Genomic DNA, 14,027 nt, shown 5'->3' with positions numbered 1-14,027 from the left:
TATTTTATTTTATGAATTAAGAGCATAATAACATCAAAGAAAATATAAGACAACTTTTTTCATTTTTCTCAATCACACTATAATCTATTTTTTTTTATTAGATTTTCACCTGCGAAAGTCAATTTGGGAGGAAGAATCAATGTCATATCTTTTTTAAAAAATGTCTAAACAACTCATTAGTGTGATTTACATTGAATAAAATAAAAAAGTTCTTAATTTGTGTGATTTATATTTTCATTTGATTAAAGTACGATGTTTTTTTGTACCAAAAAAAAGTACAATGTTTTTTTGGTATTTAAGTTTCTCATTTGTAAAAATCAAAAGGGATAAATATGTTCACTCATTTTCAAGATAAAAGTAATAAAAATTTAAGCCTAAACATCAAATTTTGAGCTTATTTTTTTAGAGAGAAATTTTTTATAATATTTTAAAAACATGTGCAAAAATTAATTCAAAACTACTTATACCCATATATTTGTTTTTAGCTTCAATTTAAGGTCTGTTTGGTTCGAAGTAGATGGAGGGGAGGGGATGTGAGAGAATATTTTTAGATAAATATCAAAATCATCTTCTTTTTTTTTTTTTTTTTTTATGTTTGCAACATTTTTTTTTCAAATCATTTTGTTATGTATATACTGTTTTTTTTTGTAACAAAATGATTTGAAAAAAAAATCGAGTGTTGCAAACATAAAAAAAATGATGTTTTTGATATTTAACTAAAAATATTCTCCCACCTCCCTTCCTTTCCCTTCCATCTACTTGTTCTTTTTTTTCTTTCTTTCTATACCCGCACCATTATCCCTCACTACTTTATTGTTATTTCCTTTTGACTAGTTAGTTATCAAAATGTAATGTTATATTGACATGGGAAAAAATTTCTTTTGATTCTCATGCAGGTTCAACAACTCAATAATTGTTTTGGCTACAATGAATAACCAAGGTTTGATTACATACATTCTATTGAAAAGTATAATGATATTCAATAATATTTTCGCTTTTTGATCTTCTCTAGTGAAGTAAACTATAGCTTCCAACAATAAAATACAATGAAAAACAACATTTACATATTTATTTCTATAACATTTGGTTTATTTGATGCATGCTAACAAGGTTGGAGATTCAACTGTTTTCATATATTTTAGTTTCAATTTGTTCATTGAAACTCTTTTTGATAGTAACTATTTTTTTTTTCTTGGATAGTACTGTAAGCATTCTGTTAATGTAATTTTGTCATATACTATGTTCTATTTAATTGTTTGTTTGCATTTCAAAATTTATAACTGATACCAATTTTGATTACCAAACCATAACTTACAAAAATATCGTCGTAACGTTCGCACGGGTCTCTTACTAGTACATATTTATTTCTATAACATGCTATCTATATGTAATATATTGATTCATTATTTAACAATATATGAATTTATGATTTTAGGAAGAAATGAACAAGCTTACAATATTAGTGAAAACAGTAATCAACATGAAGCTATCCGATATATTTTTGTTGGAGTAGACCAACCAATGCACTCTTTTCTGACCTCAAGTTTGGTGAATACTAGAAGTGCAAATGAACCCTATTTGAGAATGAATGATGTTTCCCTATCAGAGGCATATGGTATGATGAGGAGAATTGATGTTCCATATATGACTCCTGCTCAAACTCATATGACAAGTTTTACCGGTCCAACAAATAACAGTGCAAGCATTATAAATCTGAATTTCTCTTTAGGTTTGTCTTCAATTACTCCAACTATAGTTGTCTTTAATGCATGATACCTATGTATAATATTCATTCATTCATTAATTATTTAACAATATATGAATTTATGTTTTTAGGGAGAAATGAACAAGTTTACAATATTCGTGAAAACAATAATCAACATGAACCTATCCGATATATTTCGGAACAACCAATTGCAATGCACTCTTCTTGGACCTCAAGTTTGGTGAATACTAGAAGTGTAAATGAAATATTCAGTATCAATCCTTCGAGAGTGTATGACGATGTTTCCCTCTCCGAAGTATATGGTATGAGGAGGATTGATGTTCCATATATGCCTGCTATTCAAACTCATACGAGAAGTTTTACGTTTCTAACAAATAACAGTGCAGACATAAATCTCAATTTGTCCTTAGGTTTGTCTTCAAGTACTCTAACTAGAGTAGGTTTGTCTTTACTACATGATACAATATATATATAATATTCATTAATTATTTAACAAATATGTGAATTTATGTTTTTTAGGGAGAAATGAACAAGTTTACAACACTAGTGAAACCAATAATCAAAATGAAGCTATCCGATATATTTCAGACGGAGTTGACGAAACAATGCAAACTTCTTTGGCCTCAAGTTTGGTGCACCCTAGAAGTGTAAATGAAATTTTCAGCATGACAAATAATCATCCGAGAATGAATGTCGACGATGTTTCCCTCTCGGAAGTATATGGTATGAGGAGAATTGATGTTCCATATATGCCTGTTGCTCAAACCCATATGAGAAGTTTTACCAGTCCAACAAATAATAGTGCAAGCATAAATCTGAATTTGTCTTTAGGTTTGTCTTCAAGTAGTTCAACTTTTTTTGCATATGCTCCATCCCAAATGGAACTTGAAGAAAGTAGTTCAAGTTATTTTCCTTATGCTCCATCCCAAAGAGAACTTGGAGAAAATAGTTCAAGTTATTTTCCTTATGCTCCATCACAAAGGGAACTTGAAGAAAGTTTTTTTCCTTATGCTCCATCACAAAGGGAACTTGAAGAAGGTTTTTTTCCTTATGCTCCATCACAAAGGGAACTTGAAGAAAGTAGTTCAAGTTTTTTTCCTTATGCTCCATCCCAAAGGGAACTTGAAGAAAGTAGTTCTAGTTTTTTTCCTTATGCTCCATCCCAAAGAGAACTTGAAGAAAATAGTTCAAGTTTTTTTCCTTATGCTCCATCCCAAAGAGAACTTGGAGAAAATAGTTCAAGCTTTTTTCCTTATGCTCCATCAGCTAGAACTTCTATATATGAACATGGAGAAAGTAGTTCAAGTTATTTTCCTTATGCTCCACCAGCTAGAAGTTCTATATATGAACATGGAGAAAGTAGTTCAAGTTATTTTCCTTATGCTCCACCAGCTAGAAGTTCTATGCCATGGAACCAACATAGCTTAGGTTCAACAAGTACTACAATTCAAATTGGTGGAAATTATGAACAATTACCCCATATTCGGTTCAGGCATGATCCTGAACTAATGAGAGCAACGATTAGAGAAATGATGTTGCGGATCGAGGTATGTATACATTCAAAAAATTCCTCCGGACACAATTATAAGCAAAAAAACACTTTTTAGATTTATTGAAAAAGTAATGTATCCAGTCTATATTATTGATCGGATACATTACTTTTTCGATTAATCTAATAAGTGTTTTTTGTTTATAATTGTAACCGGATAGAGTACCTTACTTTCTTATGAGTTAATTAATCACTTCCTATGAATTTACCGTTATATTTTTTTCACATACCTTTTGTGTAGAAAATCATTGGCATGATCAATGTCTTAACTTTTTTAGATTTTATTTCAAACTATTTGATTGATAACAATATATATTATTGGTTGTAGGTAGAATATTTTAATGAAAATCTTGATTCAATAGATGCAAATCAAATGTTACTTTAACTATTATCTAGTTAGATATAAAAAAACAATCTAGTTAGATATTTTCATATATCATAGGGTATATTTTATCTTAAATATTATATGTACGTGTTTTTTATTATAATCTAATTATATACTATCTTATATCAATTATATTTCTTCAACTATTAGTACATGGAGATTAAGAGATACATTGACCATATATAATTTGCAAACATTTTTTATATGTTATGTATGGCCTTTTACACCAAACTCCTATTACATAATGAAATGTAACTTGAAGTAGCTAGGGCCCGTTTGTGTGGTGATTTTTTTTTAATTGTTTTTTGATAAAAAAATTATTCTTATACCGAAAATGGAAAAACATTATGATTGACTTTTAAAGAAAATCATTTTTTATAGAAAAGAGAAAAATATAAAATATTTATTTATAATTTTAAACAAAAGCCCCGTTTGAATTAGCTTATTTTTGAGCTTATGCATTTTTTATGTATTATTATAAGTTTGTCAATGCAGTTTATGATAAAATAGCTTATAAAAATACAATTTTTACTAGTGTGAACTTATAAAATAACATAAAGCCTAATTTATATTGCCTAAACTGTTTGCATAAGCTCAAAAATAAGTTAATCCAAACGGGGCCGAACACAAAACAACTTATTCTTTTCTGTAAATCTCTAAAAAATAAGAGGAGTGTCAGAGTAAATATTGCTCTCGCTACTAAAAACTAACCTCCAAATTATTTATATATATTAAAATCACTTTTATTTTGATCTTTAAGAAATGACATTTATATTTAATATAGTAAAGTAACTCTTGTTCACATTTTTCACTAATTAAACTTCCATTTTATCTTTCTTATATTAGAACAAAAAACTTTCATGGAGTATAGTTACTGTAAAAAAAGAAGAAGAAGAGTAATTGCTTAAATCTTAATAAATAATCAATAAAAAAGTTCAAGATAACTTGAAGCAACATGAAAATAGATGTATATTTTGTGTTGATGTCATTTTTGTGTTATCTTGAATTTTTTACATGTTGTTTTAAACAAAACTTATTTCTATAACAAATGAATTAATTTGAGTTGATTTTTGTACTATAAATTTTGATTCGTAGGAGCAAAGGAGTCATATGATAAACGAAAGAGGGCTTACGGAGGATGAAATAATGAAGTATATTTGTTTTGGTCATTTTGAGGTCACAGACGAAGAAACTTCAGAAAACAAGGAACTGTGTTGCATTTGCCAGGTGCGATACTTTGCTTTAATTATGATTTGAGGATAACCCAACAATAAGTTTTAGTTGCTTAGTTGAACACCTGAAATATATTTTGATGATAGTTATAGAAAATAGTTTGCTTTAAATTTAATTTTAGTTCTTATAATTATAATATTTTTTTGGTTTTAGTCCTTGTAAGTTTTTTGTTTAGATTCAGTTTTCGTAAATTTTTTTAAAAATTCTCATTGTCCTTGCCGTCTGTGAAGCCCCGATACTCTAAAAATGGCAAAGTATCGTGTCTGATACGTACTCGATATTGATACTCGTCCGATACTTTCTGATACACGTATCGGAGAAGTATCGTATCGGAGAAGTATCGACAATTAATATTATTTTTTAAAATAAAATATAACCAATACTTGTCGGATACTTCTCTGATACGCGTATCGATCGAAAAAGTATCGGGCAATTAATGTTCTTTGATGATAGAAACGCATGAGAGGAGACTAATACAATTCATATTTTCTCTTAGGTATTGAATGTTAGAGTATGATGTTACCAACTATGTCTTTATTAGTTTTTCTCATGACTTGAACTCTGGACCACCAATTCCTTAACCCTTATAGCTCAACTAGCTCAACCAATTAAGTTACTCATCCCACCCTCCTTTTGGGTAGTACTTAACTTAATATATGTAATTGTCACTTGTTTTCGTATTTTGAGTAATTTGAATGCTAATTTTTATCATTATCGATTTTAATTATGTTTATATATTGTGCATTTATATATTTAATTTTAAATTTAATTTTTAAATAACGTATCCCGAACGTATCGTATTGAGAATTTTGAAAATTTTTCCGTATCACCGTATCGGTGTCGTATAGTTTATTAGGTCACATATGACACCAGAGACTAAAACAACATTTTTTCAATGAAAAAAAGAAAACGTTTTTTAAATTTGCAGGAACTATATAAGTTTAAAAAACAAAAGTTACAGAGATTATAATAAAAAAATACTATAATTACAGGGACTTCAAATCATATTTAAATCAAATAGTTTATTTATTTATTTATTGATGTGCAAGTTTATAGATGAGTATTACATGCTCTTTTTTTTTTCCTAACAAATTTTATCTATGTTTATAGGAGGCATTTGTAAACGGAGAAGAAATTGGAAAGCTTGATTGTGCGCATATTTTTCACCTGAACTGCATAAAAGAATGGCTATCAGAAAAGAACATATGTCCCCTTTGTAAACGTAGGGGATTGTTTGTTGGTGATGATGCAATTGATCTTTGCTAAAACAAGTACTCATGCATAATATGCTTTTGATTTTCTGCGTGATTTTGTTTGTTGTAATAAAGTTAATGTATTTTAAATACATTATAACATTGATGATATGAGATTAAGTACTTGGATATGATATATCTTTTGTTGTTTTCTTTTTAAAAGATGGATTGATCAAATTAAATTAAATTAAATTAAAGATGGTATACATGGGTAGATTGGGGGAGTTCTAGATAGATAAAAAGCTTAAATATGATTTTTGGTCCTTACAAATACGATCAGTTTTAATTTTAGTTCCTGTAAATTTAATTTTTTATTTTTTGTCCTATAAAATCTCAAAACTTTTAAAAGAGTCTAAGAACTAGAATTTTTGTTGGAGGCTTAACTTTTTCATGCTTAAGCAAATATCATCATAAATAATGGATTTCACACTTGCACTTAGGTAGGACTTTTCAATACAATTAGTATAAGAATAGTTTGAATGAGGTAACTACAACACTGACTCTATACTAAATGTGTTGATTACACTACTTTATTTTTTAAGCTATATTCACTCTTTGCACTACTTTGTTGCATAAAGGTTGTTTATGTCTTTATGTATTTGCTTGACATTCTTGATGCACATTGATCCATTTTTACTTTGATTGGTAGTTTTCTTTTAAGCTAAGCAAATGTTAGTTGTTAGTATATTGTTAGAGGGAGGAGAAATATTAGTAGTCAGGAATCGAATCTTGGATCTCCTTCTCAATTCAACGTTCCAACCCTTAATTACTGGGCTATACTTTCAGGGACTTCGATCCTTGTTGACTTTGATTGATCCTTCTTAAGTCTCATTGTTCATTTTTGTATGAATCTTCTTAACTTATGACCTTGGATCATGATCAATGATCAACATTGACTTTCTTGACACCTAAATGACTTCAAAATCTTGAATATAATGTTTATTGAGAACTTAACTTTGAGAATCTTCTTACATTCTATCCTTTCGTAAAGCTTCTTAAAACCCATGGACTCATTCAAGACATTGTTCTTGAATTATGGCTTGTATCACGAGTCTTGTTGAATCTATAACTTGACTGAATGGTACAACCAATCTAGCCGCACGACCTAGCGTTCAGATCAAGACCGAGTTTGGAGGACCAATCAGATCTTGATGGACTGTTCAAGTCACAACAAGCCTTTGGAGGACCGTTTAGATCAAGGCCGAGCTAATACTCTAGAGATCCTAAAGATGAAAATGCGGTCCTCCCAAAGACCATTATCGTCATGCTATGCGTCTTGTACGAACAAGAACATGTCTCCATGTGTTTTGTACAGACGAGTAACATGCAAAGGACTTGTTATGACTCCACACGTACAGACGAATAGTGTGACGACAACATGTTGGACTTCATGAGGGTGACCCTGAAATATGACCCAATGGGTCTAGATGGGGGAAAGAAGGGCTTGTTTTTAAAAAGAGGTGACTATAAGAGGAGACACTTAGATGAAAAAAGATGGTCGGTCATTAAAAAAGTGCAGATTTTCTGGCAAAACGGGGCTCTAGCAACCACATGAAGTGGAAGCTATAGAATACTACTTCCCATGATGATTTGAAAAAAAAAATTGTTAATGATTCCTTGAGGACGTCCCTTGTTCCTCGTGGTTGATTTCCTTGTTTTTTTATTTTCTTTTTAGTTTTTTTTGTTCTTTCTCCTTTGTTTTTCAATGTACCAAAAAAATAGATATACTCTTTTTTCTTCTATTTAGAACACTCTGATGAGTTTCTTCTAATTGTATTCACACCAAAGTGATTAAACCCGGACCGAACCAGTTTCAACCAAATTTCTTCTCATTAAAAGATGTGGAAGTTTTGATGTGTGTCTAAAGTTAATTAATTTATGTTAAGTTTTAAGCTTAAAACCCCACTTAATATCCTCTTTGGAGATATCTTATATACTTATATTGCCTTGCCTCTCACAAACAAAACTTGCATAGTAATAGTATACCAGTAAACTACCAGTAAACTACACTAGAAATTTATTGTTTATTTAGTAAAGTATGTGCTACTACTTAGTGCTTTGGCCTGGCTTTTTTTTCTATTCTTTTGAGTTTATGCAAATAGATTATGCAATTTTTATGTGTTATTATAAATTTTTTAAGATAGTTTATGATAAAATAACTTATAAAAATACAATTTTGACTAGTATGAACTTATAAAATAACATAAAACTTAATTTATATTGCATAAGTTGTTTGCATAAGATAAAAAAAAAAAAAAAAAAAACAAATAGGCCAAACAATACCTTATTATACTCTCCTAATAGAGAGTAGAAAAAGAAGCCGACACATAGATGAAAACAAATATTAAACTTACTAGTATAACTTACCCGTGCATTCGCACGGGTTAATATTCAATGAAAAATATGAATAATTAAACTTTTAATATTTTGTTATTTTTTAATTATTGAGTCAGAAAAAATATTTTGTGATTTTTTAATCATTTGTAAAATTAATTTGAATTTAATTTATATGCATCGTCGGTGTAAAGTTATTTTGCACATGCATCCAATAATATACGTTTATAATTGAGCATTGATGACTAATACTTGAGAAATGTTTGACTTTTAATTATTATTAATATTTAATACTGAATGCAATGTTCAATGAAAGAATAATCAATTGATTTGAATTTACAAAATTTATAATAATAAGGTTTAACTACACATTTGGTCCCTTACGTTTATTTTAGGTTTCAATTTGGTCCCTTACGTTTAAAAAATATCAATTTGGTCCCTTACGTTTATTTTAGGTTTCAAGTTAGTCCTTTCCGTTAGTTTTGTCACTAACACCGTTTGAACAGTACACGTGTCAGCGTGTCAAAGTGCCACGTGTCAGTCCACGTATGCAAATTGACTGCCACATGTGACAAAATTGACGGAAAGGACTAACTTGAAACCTAAAATAAACGTAAGGGACCAAATTGATACTTTTTAAACGTAAGGGACCAAATTGAAACCTAAAATAAACGTAAGGGACCAAATGTATAGTTAAGCCTAATAATAATAATAATAATAGAGGACCAAAATAAAAATTAAGGAATCTATTAATTTAATTTTAAAATAAATTATTTTCATATTTTTTGTGCATGTATATAATGTAAAAATAATTTGTTGTAAAACTACTCATTTATGTTAAAGGTAATTTAGACAAATGCACTCAAATAATAATCCAGTTTTTTTTTTTACTAATCAAATAATACAGTTAAAAAATAAGAATTGAAAAGCATTGTTGATATTTTTCAAACGAACAAAGAATCTTAACATTGAATGTTGTTCAAATTAATTTATAAGAATAAGAAATTTCTATATATAATTATATTTATAATTGAGCATTGATGGCCAAAGAAAACTCCTAAATATATTTAAATAAAAAAAAAACATAAAAGGTCTGGTTAAATGACACGTAAGACATAAATAGCTGATTAATTGACATGTAGGATGATTTTTTTTGACACCTAGTAGGGCAAGAAATAAGGCATTAAATTCGATTACGGAAAAATCGTGCATTTGATGATATTAGGGTTAAAAGAATTGGGTGTCTGAGGCGGCACAATTGGACATGTCACAAAAAGATCTGAAATTGAATTTTTTTTTTTTTGCGCTAAAATTTAATTTCAAAAGTATCTGCCAGAATTAGAAGTCAACTATTTATGGTGTCATTGATTGAATATTTGATTTAATATGGTGCAGGTATTCACAATCGAAAATCATGGGAAATATTAATGAGGTCAACCATGAAGATTTAAGTGAATGGAAATAGAATGTCCATCAATTTAGGGCTTATTTGAAGTTCAATGTGTGATGGCAGAAATCAATCATTAAAAAAACGTGTATCAATCTGCACTTTGACATATGATGGCAGAATTCATCATAGAATGTCCATCAATTTACTATTAAATTTAATTCATCATAGAATGTTCATCAATTTACTATTAAATTAAATTAATATTATTCCACTGACAAATTATTATTACTATTAGAAGAAAAAAAAAAACGTGTATATAAAATTATTATTAATATTATTATGATTACTATTTTTTTTTGCTACAGAAAGTATTATTATGACTATTAATTACCAAAAAAATTATATGTTTATTGTTTCTTTCAGTGCAATAATAGTATACAATTATTCAAAATAGAAATATTATTTTTTATTATATACAATTATTATGCAATTGACAACTAATTCAAAATATCATACAATTTGTGTAAAAAAAAATTCACCATCAATGTAGAAATTAATTTCATAAGCAATATCACATTATTTTTTATAAATATAGTAGACTACTTGATATCATGTCACTTGTTATTTTTGTACAGGCGAAATTTGGAAATTGCTTCAGGCGGTTCAGTGTAAATAATCAAATGGAAATTAGCATGGTTGATTTCAGGGCTAAGATATGTTATGCTTTCAATTTTACTGCTAATGCAAAATTCATTATGAGCTATGTTGATGAAGATGGCGACATTGTGCGTCTTGTGGATGATGATGATTTGAAAGACGTGATGAAACAACGAATGGAATTCCTGAAAATTGATATAACCAGGAATGGAATCCTTCCGTTGGAATTCTCTCAATGGCGAAATAACATCAATAATAACATCAATAAATATACTTATGTAGAACTAATGATCTAGCGAATTTCTTAATAGATAGCATAATAAGGAATATTATCAACCTTTTACATGATTCTGAAACCAACAAATTAAATGACAAACTCACTACAATAACAATTAAAAATAATATGAAGCAAATTACAAATTATAACGAAACTGTTCTTAATATTGATAACTTTGCAACAACTTCAGAAACGCACTATCAACAAAATGGCAACGACCCAAAGAGAAAAAAAATAGAATTTAAAGAAAACTTTTGAAAAACTCAACCGTGATTCAAAATTGGTGTGAGATGTGTGAGAATCTGCACTATTTATAGCTAAAAATATAAGAGATCAAAATAATTACCCCCAAAATAATTAGCCCATTATTTTATGCATGCTGTAAACCTAAAAAAGTAATTGTGGATTAATACTCATCAATTTATACAATTGAATTTGAAATTAGAAACAAAATCACACAAATTGAAAGCCACAAATGAACAATAATATACCATTCAATCACATATTAATTATTTTCGTTTTTTCTTATCTCCATAGGATTATGCCTTATTAATATTAATATTATAATTAATATTATACTATTATAATATAATGATATTATAATATTATATTAATTTATTTTATTTTATTTGTTTGAAATCATCATTTAAATATTATTGAAAAATAAACATTAATTTTTTTATTTAAAAGTAAATTTCGAATTTTAATTTTTATGAAAAAAATCAAATGTGAATAAAAAGATTATAAAAATGGATTGGTCAAAAAAAATATAATAAGAATAATTCATAATGATTGTAAAGAGAAATTAAAGAGAATTGGTAATGTTATTAAAATAAAAATTAAAATGTATTCAATTGTTTCCTTTTGAATAATTATTTTTGAATTAGCATTAAATATAATTTATAAACAATAATTGAGAAATGATTGAATTTCTAAATTAGCCAAAGATTCTAAGTAAAATGATATCATCATGTATTAGAGAAATTGCAAAGGCCTTCATAGTTAGCCACATAGGAATTGGAGAAATATTAGAATGCCACATAAGATATGGATCAAGGAAATGGTGCCACATAGGAATAAGATCATGACAGAGAAACTCCTAAATATATAAATAATAGATTTCATTTAATTTATGATTATTACTATATAAGTTGAAATAGAACCACCGACAAAATCCAAATTACACTTGGGCTATTTCCTACAACTTTCCTGTAACAAGACAAAACAAAGCAGAATTCTGACAGAGTGAAGCCAAAGAAAACTGCGTTATGAAATGAGAATCTAATCTAGTACGTAGTAGTAAATAATTAAATACTGAAACCCTTTTATTAAATTACCAAATAAATTATTATTGCATTATTTGTCACTCATCTATAACTCATACCTACACTTGTTGGTAAGTGGAATTGGCACACCCATTTTCTTCGGATCCAAAATCAAATCACACTCTATTTTCTTGTTGAATTTATGCTTCACTAATTTCCCCAAAACATAAGCTTTTGACCTCACTAGCATATTCAATGTCAATGGTACCGGTTCAACCGGTGAACCATTTATGCTGTTTAACCTTGCTCCCCCTCCATATAGTGGAATATGATCTCCTTTCACCGTTACTCTAATAGATCTCTGACTCTTTCTCGATTGATAAAATATTGGCATCTGCGTAAGAGAAATGATATTTTAACATCAAAATAATGTCATGGTGTAAGTTTATTGTTCGCTATTGATTATATAATGGTAAATTCTTCGATATACATTTTATGTACCTATTAAAATTATCGACCTCAACAATGTATCAGTACATATTTAAATAAGTTATGTGCCAGAATATTTACCTTATATAATAATATGTAATATATTTAAACTTAAACACTTACATTTCCAGTGGCTAGTGTAAGCTGATAGTAATTGAGATCTAATGGAGTTGAAATAACATGGACCCCAAAAAATGTGGCTGTGTTTCTAAATGTCATTTTCACAGTGGAATTCATGGACACCATGCTAGTGGCAACTCCTGACACATCCGCGCCCGCTTGAATAATAAATCTATCAAATATTATACTCTGCCAAAATACACACAAAACAAAAAAATAAAAATTAAATTAAAAGAATGGAAGAATATCAATTATAATTAAAAATTCAACATTAAATCTTTTTTTTTTTACAACCTCAACATTAAATTCTATAGGTTAATTTGCATCACAATCTTAGTTTTGTAGAATTACATTAAATATATTTGAAGTTAGGCTTTAACAAAATCACAATGCCAGGTGAATTTATTTCAAATTCAATGTTTAAAGTTCAACTAATTTTTAGTCAGATTTTATTTACTTTATGCCGAACTTTAGATTAACAAAAACCATTTTCAAATAACCGAAAAGTTAAAACAAAAATAATTGTTATAATGTCGAATTCAATGTTAATCTAAATCTATATTGAAACTAGAAATGAAGAAGAAGTAGAACACACCTTGAGGTGAACGGCAGGCTTTTGAGGACGACTTGCACCCCACAAAATGAGAGAGAAAATAGTGAAGAGAACAAGAAAACAAACAACAAAAGCAGGGAAAAAACATCTACGAGGAAATCCATAATGTTCATCATGATCATGAAGAAGGCCTTCTTCTTCAATGGGAAAGAATTGTTCCTTCCAAGGTTTCCATAATGCTTTCCGGCGGCTACTCTTACGTGTGGAGGAAGAGAATCGTGTGGAGGCGGAGTCACGAGAATGTGGACCGATTGAGGAGTCGGAATGCGGCTCTAATGAGTTGTTGGAATGTGGACCCATTGAGGAGTTGGAATGAGTAGAATGAGGAGGAGAGCCCAATGGACTTTGAATTGGGCTTGAGTTGAAGGAGTTTGTGGTTTTTTCTCCGTAGTTGGAGGAGTCGCGCGACGGGCTTTGGACATAATAGGCACGTCGGGGTGATCTTGTTGGCGAGGATTGTGTTAGGCTACTTGCCTCGGAATCGGTCTTGGCTAGCATTGTAATGTTGTTGTTGTGTTTCATTGTTTGATCTGAAATTTGAGTGAAGAAGTGAGAAAGAGAGAATGAGTGTAGTAAGGACAAAGACTTTTGTTAGTGTTTGTTTGTTTGATGGGTTTGCAGAATATGTATAGCGTATATGTTGGGACATAGTACAAGGCAAGCCAGCCAGCTAAGGTGAATTTCTTTTTTAGATTTGTTTAGTTTTTTGGGAGCTTTAGATCGTGGTGCGTAATTA

The 14,027-nt window shown here is 29.1% G+C and overlaps 1 protein-coding gene across 1 annotated transcript; it reads right to left on the bottom strand.

Moving 5' to 3' along the window:
* Nucleotides 1–11,910: 11,910 nt before the first annotated feature.
* LOC123921332 lies at nucleotides 11,911–14,027 on the bottom strand. Its single transcript, XM_045973825.1, has 3 exons — nucleotides 13,274–14,027; nucleotides 12,682–12,867; nucleotides 11,911–12,463 (listed from the first exon to the last, which is right to left on the bottom strand). The coding sequence occupies exons 1-3, from the start codon at nucleotides 13,811–13,813 to the stop codon at nucleotides 12,176–12,178; spliced, it is 1,014 nt and encodes a 337-aa protein (XP_045829781.1). The 5' UTR covers nucleotides 13,814–14,027; the 3' UTR covers nucleotides 11,911–12,175.

The sequence above is a fragment of the Trifolium pratense genome, linkage group LG4 (assembly GCF_020283565.1).
Source record: "Trifolium pratense cultivar HEN17-A07 linkage group LG4, ARS_RC_1.1, whole genome shotgun sequence".
Classification (NCBI taxonomy): Eukaryota; Viridiplantae; Streptophyta; class Magnoliopsida; order Fabales; family Fabaceae; genus Trifolium; species Trifolium pratense.
Note: the sequence above shows the minus strand (reverse complement) of the source record. Positions and strands in the feature narration are given on the sequence as shown.

Bases quoted from the DNA above. Each gene is read 5' to 3' on its own strand.
- LOC123921332 (XM_045973825.1), bottom strand. From the start codon at position 13,813: ATGAAACACAACAACAACATTACAATGCTAGCCAAGACCGATTCCGAG. The intron at 12,868-13,273 runs GTGTGTTCTACT...GTATTTTGGCAG, and splicing joins AGCCTGCCGTTCACCTCAAG to AGTATAATATTTGATAGATT. The intron at 12,464-12,681 runs GTAAGTGTTTAA...TCTCTTACGCAG, and splicing joins TTACACTAGCCACTGGAAAT to ATGCCAATATTTTATCAATC.